Source organism: Eurytemora carolleeae, unplaced genomic scaffold, assembly GCF_000591075.1.
Source record: "Eurytemora carolleeae unplaced genomic scaffold, Eaff_2.0 scaffold621, whole genome shotgun sequence".
NCBI classification, from domain to species: Eukaryota; Metazoa; Arthropoda; class Copepoda; order Calanoida; family Temoridae; genus Eurytemora; species Eurytemora carolleeae.
In genome coordinates this window covers 109538-123058 of record NW_019396520.1, presented here as the reverse complement: position 1 = coordinate 123058, position 13521 = coordinate 109538, and the positions used below count along the sequence as shown (strand labels likewise).

Sequence of the window (13521 nt, the reverse complement as noted above, 5' to 3'; positions counted from 1 at the left end):
CAAATATATTTTGCTTTGAAATTAATTTCACTGCAATATTACATATAATATTTTTAATAGTTTCTTTGTTACTAAACAACTTAACAAATTATAGAAGAAGACATTCTAAACTATTTACCAACTGCAGTCATGTTTCGAGGGACACCTTGTATTTGACTGTAATGAAAAGTTAACTCTGTGCCCAAATATAATAACGTATTAGTTCAATTTGATGTTTTGAAACTTGAATTGCAGGTCTGTCCTAGAGAACGATTTTTGGACCCCGGCCCCTCCCCCTCCTATCAATTTTAAACATGACTCAAAAAATTTCAATTAAATTAGTATTTATTTAGGGTTAGGTTAGGTTAAGACACTTTTAGGGCCGAGCGCTGCGGCTAGGGGGCCGAGCGCGCGGCCACATGTCTTACATTTAAGATCCATGTACAAAATTGATAGGTGGGGGGGGTCCAAAAGTCATTCTGTAGGAAATTACCTTGAATTTTGTTAAGTTGCACTAATATATTATCTGAATTTATCAGCGTGACTTTCAATAAATTAGTTCAATCGACATAGCATCGGAGTCATGTGATTTTTTCTCAAAGACGACAAAATATCAATAATTGACAATATTCAGCGGCATTGCGCAGGTCTTGTGTTTTCTCTCTCCTCCAGTGATCAATTCCGCCCATATTTCTGACGAATCATTACAGCTTTTTAACGGTTATGCGAAAAGGACTAGTTTTGATTGCATGTAATGAAAATGAATTTTGGTGTCCTCTTTGAATGTGAAAATCAAAAATGTACAAAGGAACCATTCAAAATAATCATGTTCGTAAACTCGACAATTTGCAACAAGACAGAATTTAGTTTTAATTCCTCCTACTTCTGCACATTGAACCTTGAATGTTTAATCAATTTTATAATTATAAAATGACTTTAACTTTTCTTCAAGTGTTAAAACCTTTTTCTGTATATAATGTTCTTAGTAACAATATCAGACTCATTTACTTTTTCTTTCTGAAAAATGATTATTTTCCATTTCGTTTCCGCTATGCAAAAGAACTGTGGATTTATGTAGTAGAAAATAGGAAGTAAATTTTCATTTTTGAGAGAAATGATGACAATAAAAGTTCTATTTTATTGTCAAATATGCTTAATATCAATTGTTATCTTTCACACATCTCATAATTTCAGTTTTAGTGAAAATGATGTCTACTACTGGATATACGGGTAGTGCCCCCTACTCCCAGGGCAGCTATGGTAATTATTTCGACTAAAAATGACTCCCGCCCCCCTTCGTATTTCAAACCTCGGGGAGAGGTTTTAAAGAAAGACGCTTTTTTATCAACGCCTGATAATTCAATTCAGTCTGTCAACCGCCAGGCTGGTTCAAGTTTTAATCACCGATTCAAATCCTTTCTTTTTCTTTGATTTTGTATCGTTGTTTTAAATTTGAACCGGATGTAGATAGTTCAGCGATGTGACTCAAAATCATTTAATTCGGTCCCTAATTAATTTCCTAGAATTTTTCTTTTTGTGCGAGTGGGGGGGGGGGGTTGAATTAGAATATAATAACTTATCTAATAAATATTTTTATTTGTAGCCGGGTATATTTACGGATACTTTGCCAGCCTGATCAGCTTCATAATAACAGTGATTATCCTCTACTATGTTCTAACTGGACGTGGAGAAAGGCTCGACATTGGGTAAATAACTTCATTAATTACGTAATTTTAAAAGTTTCATGCCTGATTGACAACGGTACCCTTGAAATCTATATCTAGTTATGGACGATATATTATCGTTTTTAACGTTCTGATTTAATTTTAAATATCTGAATTCTGTCTGCAGCACAAATTCTCAGGTTACTTAAATAAAGAAATTATTAATTTCCAGTGAGAGAAATAAGCAGACTATTTTTATCAAACTGAGGTTTAGCGGGTACCATTGTGAATCGGACATCACTCTTTAAATGTAGTGTCACTTACATTAGTTGTTGCATTTTTACTTAACTTTGTTAAAAATGATAACAGCTATTTTGAAGAAAAAAGTACAATTTTTTAAGATTAGATATTTTTTAATTCAGAAACAAAAATTTTTTTGTAGATGGTTTCTAGCGGAGACCTCTCCCTACATGTGGGCCTCCGTCGGAGTAGGGTTGGCGGTATCTCTCTCCGTTGTCGGAGCTGCTCTCGGGATCTACACCACCGGGACCTCCATCGTCGGAGGAGGGGTCAAGGCTCCCAGGTAAATTGATGGACTTTCTTCAATTCAAGTTCGAATTTTCAAAAAATAAAATTTTAAACATTTATTATGCATTTCTTATACGTTGCCAAATGTTTACATTGAGAAAAGAAAAAAACAAAAATGGCCGTTTTCTATTTCTTTAAGGATAACATTTTTGGCATGGATTTAAAAGAGAAATTTTTTACAAAACTCAGTTTTAAATTCGGAACCTTCTCAGATTTTATGGTAAATGGCTTTTAAATGTCTCAAAACCTTGAACAAGTTTTTGAAAACAAACCAATCACTGCCCAGTGCCCATGTATCTTATCTATCCAACCTCAATCTCATGTCGTAGACATTTGATACGATTAATGAATTCGTTTAGACCAAACAGCCCAGGGGTGTTTATTTTCCTAAAAATAATTTTTCCCTCCAAGAAGTGAGTTTTTCGAGGCTTTTATTCGCTGAATTGGGTAAAAAGTATAAAAAGGACTCCTTTTCATGTCCGATTAATTTTTTTCCATATCTTCAAAGAAAAAAAAAACAGTCCTGAAATAGCAAATGTTAGAAAAGTTTCCACAACCAGGTTAAAAGGATTAGAAATGAGTAAGGCAATGAGGGTTCCTTCAGTAACAGTAATAATAACTTTCTATATAATTTCCAATTTTATAATTACTTATATTTTTGTGACAGAATTGAAGTTATAAAAAAATACACTGCGTTTAACCTTTTCCCTTTATCTTCACTGATTACACTCTTCACAATCATAATTATTATAAATCAGGATCAAGACAAAGAATCTGATCTCTGTCATCTTCTGTGAGGCCGTGGCTATCTACGGTCTCATCATCGCTTTCCCTTTCAATTTTTTATTGCAAAATTGGGGAGTTCAAATGAATTTTCGGGGGGAAAATAGAGATAGGTAGGGGTCAACCTTTAAATTATATAAACAGAAAATGATTTTACCAGTTGTCATTATTAATACGTAAAAAATTTTAGTTGACAGCACTGAGGCTGTCAAGGCTAGGAACTGGTTTGCTGGTTATGCTATGTTTGGAGCTGGTGTAACTACAGGTAATTATTTACTTCAAACAAACGTTTCAGTGTCTAGGATCGCTGACCGCTATTTAACCGAATGCAGCATTGTCCGTTAATGAGAATAATGCATAGACTCTTCATCAGGGGTGTTTATTATTTTATTTTAAAATCCCCTCCACCCCCTTGAAAAGCTATTTTCCTCCGATGTAAGTTATGCTTGTACTAAGCGCAAATAATCAGAGTTTTAGATTTCATACATATTAAATTTTTAGTCCTTATCTTTAAAGTTAAATGACGTCATCCTTTTTCTATTCATTAAATCTTGTAACACCTTCAATCTATCTTTAATCAATCTCATTTTTTAGACCAGACCATCTCATTTCCTCTTTTGGAAGTGGAGCAGCTCTAATATTATATATTGTCTAGGGGTTGTCAACCTAGCACGTGTAGTTCAATCTATCTTTAATCAATCTCATTTTTTAGACCATACCATCTAATTTCCTCTTTTGGAAGTGGAGCTGCTCTAATATTATATATTGTCTAAGGGTTGTCAACCTAGTGTGTGGTATCTGTATAGGTTGGGTGTGTGGAGCTGCTTTAATATTATATATTGTCTAGGGGTTGTTAATTTATTGTGTAGTATTTAGGTTGGGAGTGTGGAGCTGCTATAATATTATATATTGTCTAGGGGTTGTTAATCTATTATGAAGTATTTAGGTTGGGAGCGTGGAGCTGCTTTAATATTATATATTGTCTAGGGGTTGTTATCCTAGTGTGTGGTATCTGTATTGGTTGGGAGTGGAGCTGCTCTAATATTATATATTGTCTAGGGGTTGTCAATCTAGTGTGTAGTATTTAGGTTGGGAGTGGAGCTGCTTTAATATTATATATTGTCTAGGGTTTGTCAACCTAGTGTGTGGTATCTGTATAGGTTGGGAGTGTGGAGCTGCTCTAATATTATATATTGTCTATGGGATGTCAACCTTGTTTGTGGTTTTTGTATAGGTTGGGTGTGTGGAGCTGCTCTAATATTATTTATTGTCTAGGGGATGTCAACCTTGTTTGTGGTATCTGTATAGGTTGGGTGTGTGGAGCTGCTCTAATATGATATATTGTCTAGGGGTTGTCAACCTCGTTTGTGGTATCTGTGTTGGCCAGGTTGGGAGTGGAGCTGCTCTCTCTGATGCTGCTGATCCTACTCTCTTCGTCAGGTAGTTTTTCAGGAGTTTATATACTTTATACAATACATACCCCGTTTTTTGGGATTGTTTTTAGCTAAAAATTATTGTATAGACTAATTTTCTGTTCAGGGACATATTTCTTAACAGAAATTATTGATAAAAGTCAAAGTAGAACCGTAGAAGTGATTAGTTGATTTTCATCATTACCTTTGCTATCTCTGTAATTCTATTCGCAGATTTCTTCATAATGTCGTTTTTTAAAGCAACCCTAGCTGACAGAATTTGCATCAATTTGAGATTTTAAGATAAATTTGAATAACTAATTTTCAATGAAATAAGTTCATTATTTTCCTCGACCTGTTTGTATACATGCAACTAGTTTGTATAGTATTTGTTCCATGTTTTGTCCATGTTATATAAGAATAGTAAAAAACGTTTCTTCTGCTGACTGAAACAACTGGTGAAAAATTACAAACGACTTTACACTCTTTTTAGAAATTGTACACCGTAAAAATGTCTCATAGGTATCAAATAACCCCTAAAGTTTTTCTCTACAATACTGCACTTTCAGCTCAACTACCATGTCCAGCCGGTCTCTCCCTTTAAGCTTTACTCATTTTTTAAACAAACTGAGCAAACTTTTTTCTCTCTCGCTCTTATTTTTATGATGATTAATGAACCATTCAGATTTGATAGCAAAATGTTTTTTTTAAAGTTTATGGTTGATACTTTGACCCTTTGTATCCGGATCCGTGAATCCGCTTATTTTTGAGGATCACTGCTAAATACTCTGTCTCTCTATTTAGGATCCTGATCATTGAAATCTTCGGATCCGCCATCGGTCTCTTCGGTCTCATCATCGCAGTTCTCCTCACATCCAAGGAACAGAAATATTTTTGAAAAATAACATTTTTACTTTGAGAATGTTTTGTGTAGACGTATTTTCAAGTGGGCCTCCATTTATAGGGTGGCCTATCTGATTAATAACGATACGAATAAGATATCCATGTTCTTATCTTTGAGATTTTATTATTTTCTATTGTGGGCTCTCTCTTAAATGACTTGCTAATGGAGCAAATTGTCCGAAATAAGAAAATTTTCATGGGAAAAAAACGCTGCGATATTTACCACAATATTGATTTAGAAAAGGGTAGAGGCATATCCCTCTGAAAATGGATGGTCACTAGAAATCATGTTTTCATGCTCTTAAGAGATAATTAAATTTAATCATCCTCTTATTTTTATTTCTTTAAAATACTGAATTTTGAAATAAAAATAACAAAATATTTTTTCAACGATTCCAATCGTTAGAACAAAAATTAAAAATTAATATAAAATTGATTTATTAAAAATAAACTTCTGCTAGGCTAAGATGGGTGACAAGTCCTAAACTGTCTAAATGAGGACGGTATGGGTGGCTACTGTCTACTACTGTCTACTCCTAGGTCCAACATCAAACTCATTATTTAGGAGATAAACTTATCTAAAAAACAATTTTAAAGGGGTTGTTCGCGTAATTTGGAGAAGAAAGAACTTTATATGTTTTGTGAATTACCTATATAACCTTAATGTAGAAACGATTGTTTTTTGACATTTTAAGAAGTGTTTGCCCTTTTTAGGAAATCCGCGGCCATGAAACTATGAATTTTCAGCTTGTAAACAAAGATATCTCTGTCATGAATAAAGGTTTTAATGGGACAGTTTTTCTTCAAATTACGCGTACAGTCCCTTTAATTAGTTCTACTTGGCAGTAAATTTTAATTATATTGAAGCAGAAAATAATTGTTGTAAAATTGATCTTTTTCAATTAAAAATGAATAAAATCATTTTACAGTAGTAATTGTTCAAAATTTCACATTTTATTTATTAGATATTTATTTTAGATTTTACCACTATATTGGTAATTGTTGTGGCATTTAAATATTTAACAGCTTAAATGTTGTTTTTTACGTAAGTAAAAATATGTTTTTAAATATTTGATTGATTGGATTAATATAAAAAGATCTGCTGTATTGTAAGAAAATCCCACTTAAATAATCATTCAAAACTCAAGAGTCTTATTTAATTATTGAACTTTGGTTACGAAGATCTTTTATAAAGGGGGAGGGGTGTATCTTTCAATTCAATGATGACTCTTTGCAATCATATAACATATTTATTTTACAACTTTTGCGGATTTGGAACTAAAGTCATTATGCTCTGGTTTTTATTAATGTGATTTGTACTTGTGTTGTTTAGTATTTTATGATTTATGGATTTTTCTTAACAATATAATGTTCAACGTTAAAACTTGTAAAATGCTTTATCATCTAGACTTGTAATATCAGATAGAGAGAAAAATTTGATTGAAAAAATCTTTTTGTTGATAAAAATAGAAGATGTATGTTGTATAATAATGTTAAACTTTTAAGGCAAGACATTTTTCAATATTCATTCTTTTCTTCCTTTCTCATTAAACCCTAGATCAGATAAATATTAATGTTTCATGTTTCAGAAATGTAAACAATGATGGCAGTACGGTTATTATAACTATTAACAAACTATAAGAATTAAGATCTGATAAAGAATCTCCACTAGCATTATGACCCAAAGCTCTATGAGCTTTACACAATATTTTTGTGTAAGTTTTAATGAAAAACTTCGAGAAACATTGAAGAATTTGTCTTAACCGCAACCAATGATCTGATTTGTATTCTGGAAGAGAACGCTAAAGATCTGAAGTAAATAATTTAAATCAAAATCTTCTGAAAGTTGAAAATGTCTGACTGGAATATTCCTTTATAATCTAAGATCTGTAATTCTGTTACGCCGGTAAAAGAAGAAAAAATGGCGTGGAAAACTACCCCTGGCTGGACTCTTGTTGTCTTTGTTTTAATACCTTCAGGTAAAATACAAATAGATTTGAAGTCTGCGGCATCCCTGCAACACAGTCGTGCCGCGACACAACCTGCCTAAGGGCGAGCGCCTGGTGGATCTTAAAATACTATTATGCGCTCTTACAGGGTGTCCCAATAAACATTAAATTCAGTGACTACTTCGATATCGTCTTTGTTATGAATTCGCATTGTAATACCTGACTTCAAAAGACATAATATTATTTTATTATTTCTGCTAGAGTTTATTTTATGAAAACGGTGAAAGATGTGTCTATAATGTCTTTGTAAGATGAGCAGTGAAGACGGACTAATTTTAATCTGTTTGTATACAGTAATTTTCTTGTTTTTCTAAGTGCAACTGTATGCAGTCAAAACACTAAGAAACAAATTGTAACCATAGCAGACGAAAATCTTTTAGATTGCAGCTTTCTCAGTAGGTATCACCAAACTAAATCAAAGAATTATTTCAAAAGACTATATCGAATTAGTCACTGAATTCCCATGTTTATTGGGACACCCTGTAACTTAACACTGTTCAAAAGTCTTGTAGGTCTCAAATAATGTCTAAATAAAATTTTTTTTTTTTTATTTTTTTATTATTATTATTAAAATAACAGAGAAACAGAAAAGAAAAGGGTTATGAATGGTTGAAGATATATATCTTTGCAAATGCGTAATTTTAAAGAGAGAAATTCGCAAAATACGATTTTTAAAGGAAATGGTATCTTGAACGGCAACGGCCATTTAAAATTGGTACCAGAAAAAGTAACGCGACGCGCCCTAAACACATTGTTATAAAATACCTCATTATAGTTTTAAAATCCCTCATTATATTTAACGAATGCTAAAATATATTTAACAAATGGACACAGGAACCCTGATTATTCTTCCAAAATAAAATTTAGGATAAACATCTTTCTATTTTTAGAAAAATTCATTAATTTCAGGAATATTTGGTTTGATCTGCTCTTGTAATAATCTAAGTATGTGTGCTGAGTCTACCTGTCAGACGGATGGAAAGTGCTTTAGATCCTTGAAATATGATAACGGTAATTAAACATAATCATAAATGTCAGCTTCAATGTTTAATGGTAAGATGAGATTATAAATGAAACTTTGGGTAAATATTTTATTAAATACCGTTTTACACCCATCCCAACTCGAAGCATTTTTTGTAATGTTTGTCCATGCTTGGAACATATGACATTATTGTCACTAACAGCCCGGAAAAATATTTTGAGAAAATATTATTATATTACAGGGGTGTATATTTTTAGCATTTACGGGGGGGAGATAAATAATTTTCAAAGATCTTGGGATAAGATGAAAACCTGGCATTTGAAAATGCAAGGTTTTTTATCCTGTTTGTCATGTATTTTACTCGAAAATTTATTTAACCTCCCCTATTTCGAGAACAAAGACTCTAGAAAACGTACTTAACTTCTGGGGGTGTTCAGGGGGGGGGGAATTGCAAAAGAGGGGGTGATATTTAAAAAAAAACTTTACGGATAAACTTTTGAGATAATAAAGTTATCAATGTTCTATATTGTTTTACAGGCGTAATACGAGAACGTCTTCAATGTTTAACTAAAGAACAGCTGGTTCCTATCTTCAGACCTCTTATCTGCGAGTACAGCAAGAAAACTACTCAAGTCTATATCTCTGGTAACAATATGATCCCGGGGATGTTTTATGGACGGTATAAATAGAAAAATTTGAGCGGAAAAAATTTCAACATTTGATATTTGAAAAAATATAAAAAAAGAAAAATTTCGCGAAAAATGTAAATTTACAGTTAAGAAAAAAAAATTCGACTTTAGACTGAAAAGCAGCATTTAAACGCAAAATTTGTGAATAGTAAAGAGGCTGTTGCACCCTTTAAGCCTATGCATGTAAAATTTAATAAAGTATAAAACGTGGCTTGTATCCATCATATTGGCCGCTTTGACGATGAGATACGCTTGGCGGGGGTTCTCGATAAACACAAATAATTTAGGATGTTGTGATGATCATGATGATAATAATTTAGGACGTTGTGATGATCATGATGATAACAATTTAGGATGTTGTGATGATCATGATGATAATAATTTAGGATGTTGTGATGATTATGATTTATGTAACCTCTCTCTGAACCTGACACTAATCCCTGGTCCTACTCCTACATTGATCAACTCTGTACAAGAGTTGACATCGATCCATGTAATCATTGCAGTTCTGGGGTCCTTAGTATTTCTTCTTACAACAGGTAAAAATAATAATTTTAATCTTCTAAACCCACTTAAGCACCAATCAGCTTTTTTTGGCATAAAAAATTTTAAAACACCCAATAACAAGACCAAATAAAAAAATGATTACTTCTTGCAAAATAAGAAATATTAAAGAAATATGAAACTATTTGTTATTTTTTTTTTTGCTTACTTCAGTTGCTATGAAGTTTAATTATGGCGGATTCTGCTATAAGGGATAAAAGCAAAAATGGACACCCCCGTCCCCTATATATGGTTATGAAAGGCGAAAGATGAAAAATAATGCCCGGAAAAAAATGTCGACATTTTTGTTTTTGAGAACGCGTAAAAAAAAAGAAAAAACGATTTACTAATAAAATGACAACTAAAAGAACAACGTTTAACAGCTAAATTTGTTACTAGAGTAAGCTTTAAATATGTATAAATAGATAATATATTGTTTAGGTTGTCTGGTGTACCTAGTGGGAAGAAGTGGAAGATGTAAAAATATATTGTTTAGGTTGTCTGGTGTACCTAGTGCATGGGAAGAGTGGAAGATGTAAAAATTTATTGTTCAGGTTGTCTGGTGTACCTATTGTGAAGGAGTGGAAGATGTAAAAATATATTGTTTAGGTTGTCTGGTGTACCTAGTGGGAAGGAGTGGAAGATGTAAAAATATATTGTTTAGGTTGTCTGGTGTACCTAGTGGGAAGGAGTGGAAGATGTAAAAATATATTGTTTAGGTTGTCTGGTGTACCTAGTGGGAAGGAGTGGAAGATGTAAAAAAGTTCCTCTGCCCTGTCTTAAACATTATACCGAGGAAACAATATAATCTTTTATTTTTAGTAAAAATTTACTTATTTGTGTTTTAAACTTAATTGGTAGTAAATAATATCATTATCCGCCCCCCCCCCCCCCCCTCCTTATTCATTTATCAGTTTTGTATGCTCACAAACCACCAATAGCACATAATGAGATGCATCAACAAAGCCGTTTATAGCTAAGAGGTAAATCAAGGTAGCTCGTAGCTAAAAGGTCAAACAGGTAGCAGTTCATTGCTAAGTGGTCAATCGGGTAGATAGTTGATAGCAAGGAGGTCAATCAGGTAGACAGTTCATAGCTAGGGGGTCAATCAGGCAGTTCATAGTTAAGTGGTCAATCAGGTCGAAGGTTCAGGGCTAGTAGGTTAATCAGATAGTAATTTATAGCTAGGGGGTCAATCAAGTAGACATTTCAGGGCTAAGGGGGTCATTAAGGAATCAGTTCATAGCAAAGGGTCAATCAGGTAGATAGCTCTGAGCTTCGTGGTCAATTTAGTTGATAGTTTGTAACTAGGAGGTCAATCAGGCAGCAGTTCATAGCTGAGGGATCAATTAGGTAGCAGTTCATAGCTAAGGGTTCAATCAGGAATCAATTCATATCTAGGAATCAATCAGGTAGCATTTTTTAGCTAGGTGGTCAATCAGGTAGTAGCTCATAACTGAGAAGTCAATCAGGTAGAGAGTTAATAGATAGTGATACAATCTGGTATAAAGTTCATAGCTAGGAGGTAAATCAGAAATCAGTTCATATCTAGGGGTTCAATCATTAAGCAATTCATAGCTAGGAGTCAATCAGGTAGCAGTTTATAGCTTGGGGGGTCTATCAGATAGATAGTTCATAGATAGGGGTCAATCAGGTAAAAAGTTCATATCTAAGGGGTCAATTAGGTAGATAGTTCATAGCTAAGGCGAATTAGGGTCATAGTTCAATGGTCAATGCTCAGGAAACAGTTCAACGGTAAGAGGTCCAATTTGAAAACTGTTTTTTCGGTGAGTACACTTTTGAAGTGTAACAGGGGATATTTATTCAGCCATATTTCGATTTTACATGTAGCTGTTAATAATTTTTTTTAAATGGTGATTTGTGTCAACCAAATACACGTGGACAATGTACATTATACAAAAGAAATAATTTAAAAAAAAATATTTTTAACAATTATAAATATTATTCATCCCTCTCCCACTCTTTTGTCTTCTAACTCCGCGTTGATAAAATATAAAGGGGGAGGGGGGGGGGGGCTTAATTCCTTTTATTCTTCTTTTAGTAAATGTGTAATTAGGCAGGTGCAGAAAGGATTCCATTTTCCACTTATAATCTTCACTTAATATTTAAATAAACTGGGAGAATTTTTATAAAACTAGAATTATTTTTATTAAACATAATTAGAGTTCTCGTTTTGATTAGCATTCTAGTCACTGTTCTGTACATTCGTAAAACGTATTCATTGACCTTTTTTCATCATGTACAAGGAGTTTTACAATTTTCAGCTTTATAGTCTGCATAAACAATCTGTTCTAATGTAAATATGTCATCAACACTGTATGTTAATTTTATTTTAGTTGTGAAGTAAGAAAAATGCGATATTTTTGTGATTTTATCCCAAGTTGCACTTTTCATTCAATTTCATTGTGGGTCTCAATCTCCATTCAGATCTTACTTTTTTTCATTTTTTTAAAGAGATTTATTTTTTTCGTATTTTTTTTCGTAGATTTTATTGAGATTATAATTTTTGAAGGTGGAAACACAATCTTGTGAGACTGGGGTAACTTCTCTGCAGGTAAAAGACCAATTTTAAAGTAAAAAAGGGCGGAATTTCTTTCGTGAAAATTTATGTATGGTACTTAATTTTATGAATTTTAATTTCATGTTATTTTAAGTTTATTTATTTGTAGTAAATTGTAAACTTTTATATTGTTAAATGTAATTTTGCTTTTGACATTGACAAATATAAATGATAATTATATTAAAAACTCTCGGCCTTTTCTAAGAAAACGTTTATCTGATCCATCAAGAAAGTTTAAGCGAAGTGCCAATCATTTTGTGATTATTTTTATGAATTTTAGCCTTTTGGGTGAAATTTAATTTGGACTCTGATACAGGGTTACCCACAAAGTAGAGACTGTAAAGACGACCTGAAACTCTAAAAATATGACGATCCCAAGATTATATGAATTCAAGTGCCTTGAAAGAAGTCTTTTGATGATTAATGATTTGGTATATAAACAAGTTTACGGTTCCAGGGAATCCTGAATTTAAGGAAACAGACATCTCTTCAAATTCTGGAAGATGTCTGTTTATATATATATATATATATATATATATAAATAATATAATTTATAATATATATAGGGTTATCCACAAAGAATGAGACTTCATGTACGAAATTTATACTCTCTGTTGCCTCATATTCAAGGTTCCCTGCAACTGTTAACTGGTTTCTTTATTTATCAAATCAATAAAAAAGCCGGTAAAACGACTATTCTTCAGGTCGTCTTTACAGTCTCATTCTTTGTGGATAACCCTGTATAGTGTTGTGTATATATATCAGGATGTTATGAATATGTCGAGTACTGGATCAGGATCAGGGTTACCTATTCTACTTCAACGAACTATTGCGCGACAAATACAGCTGAAGGAGTGTATAGGAAAGGGCAGGTATAGCAAAGATTTTTCAATATATTTTATATATACAATATGCAATATACAATATACATATTTTATGTATACAATATACATATTTTAAATATATTTTTGGTTCAAAAATGCACATACAGTAAATAAATTATTTTTAGAGAAAAATAAATTATTTTTTGGTTTAAAAGTATTAAAAAGGATGCAAAAACTTGCTTTTTTATTTAAACTTTCATTTTATTTTGTTTTATCATCATTTGGAATTTTAGAAAACGGTGTTATCGGTCATAAAAAAGGCATTTTGACATCTACATAATAAAACAAGACATTCGTATATATATATATATGTTGCCTATTGCCGGCCAAACGGCTGGACCGAAATTTTTTTTTGGACACTCATGGGTGGCCGGGGGGTGTTGTAGGCTATTAATTTTTTTTTGCCACGGGAAACGCCGAGCCCTTCAGCTTGTAGAATTTAAAAATATAGTTTGCAACAAAGAAAATGTTTTAACTATTTTATTATTTCTGCTAGAGTTTATT

The 13521-nt window shown here is 32.5% G+C and overlaps 2 protein-coding genes across 2 annotated transcripts in view; both read left to right on the top strand.

Moving 5' to 3' along the window:
* Window positions 1-1132: 1132 nt before the first annotated feature.
* On the top strand, window positions 1133-5970 carry LOC111704791 (V-type proton ATPase 21 kDa proteolipid subunit). Its single transcript, XM_023477135.1, has 8 exons — window positions 1133-1239; window positions 1583-1685; window positions 2086-2226; window positions 2990-3098; window positions 3210-3279; window positions 4364-4454; window positions 5231-5306; window positions 5791-5970. The coding sequence occupies exons 1-8, from the start codon at window positions 1185-1187 to the stop codon at window positions 5812-5814; spliced, it is 669 nt and encodes a 222-aa protein (XP_023332903.1). The 5' UTR covers window positions 1133-1184; the 3' UTR covers window positions 5815-5970.
* Window positions 5971-6294: 324 nt separating this feature from the next.
* LOC111704787 (TGF-beta receptor type-1) overlaps window positions 6295-13521 on the top strand; it is an 18678-nt gene continuing 11451 nt past the window's right edge. Inside the window, exons 1-7 of the mRNA XM_023477132.1 lie at window positions 6295-7308; window positions 8248-8349; window positions 8858-8965; window positions 9396-9548; window positions 10272-10348; window positions 12086-12127; window positions 12899-13005. Of these exons, the coding sequence (XP_023332900.1) occupies window positions 7251-7308; window positions 8248-8349; window positions 8858-8965; window positions 9396-9548; window positions 10272-10348; window positions 12086-12127; window positions 12899-13005 (647 nt within the window). The 5' untranslated portion in view covers window positions 6295-7250. The remainder of the gene's footprint in view (window positions 7309-8247; window positions 8350-8857; window positions 8966-9395; window positions 9549-10271; window positions 10349-12085; window positions 12128-12898; window positions 13006-13521) is intronic.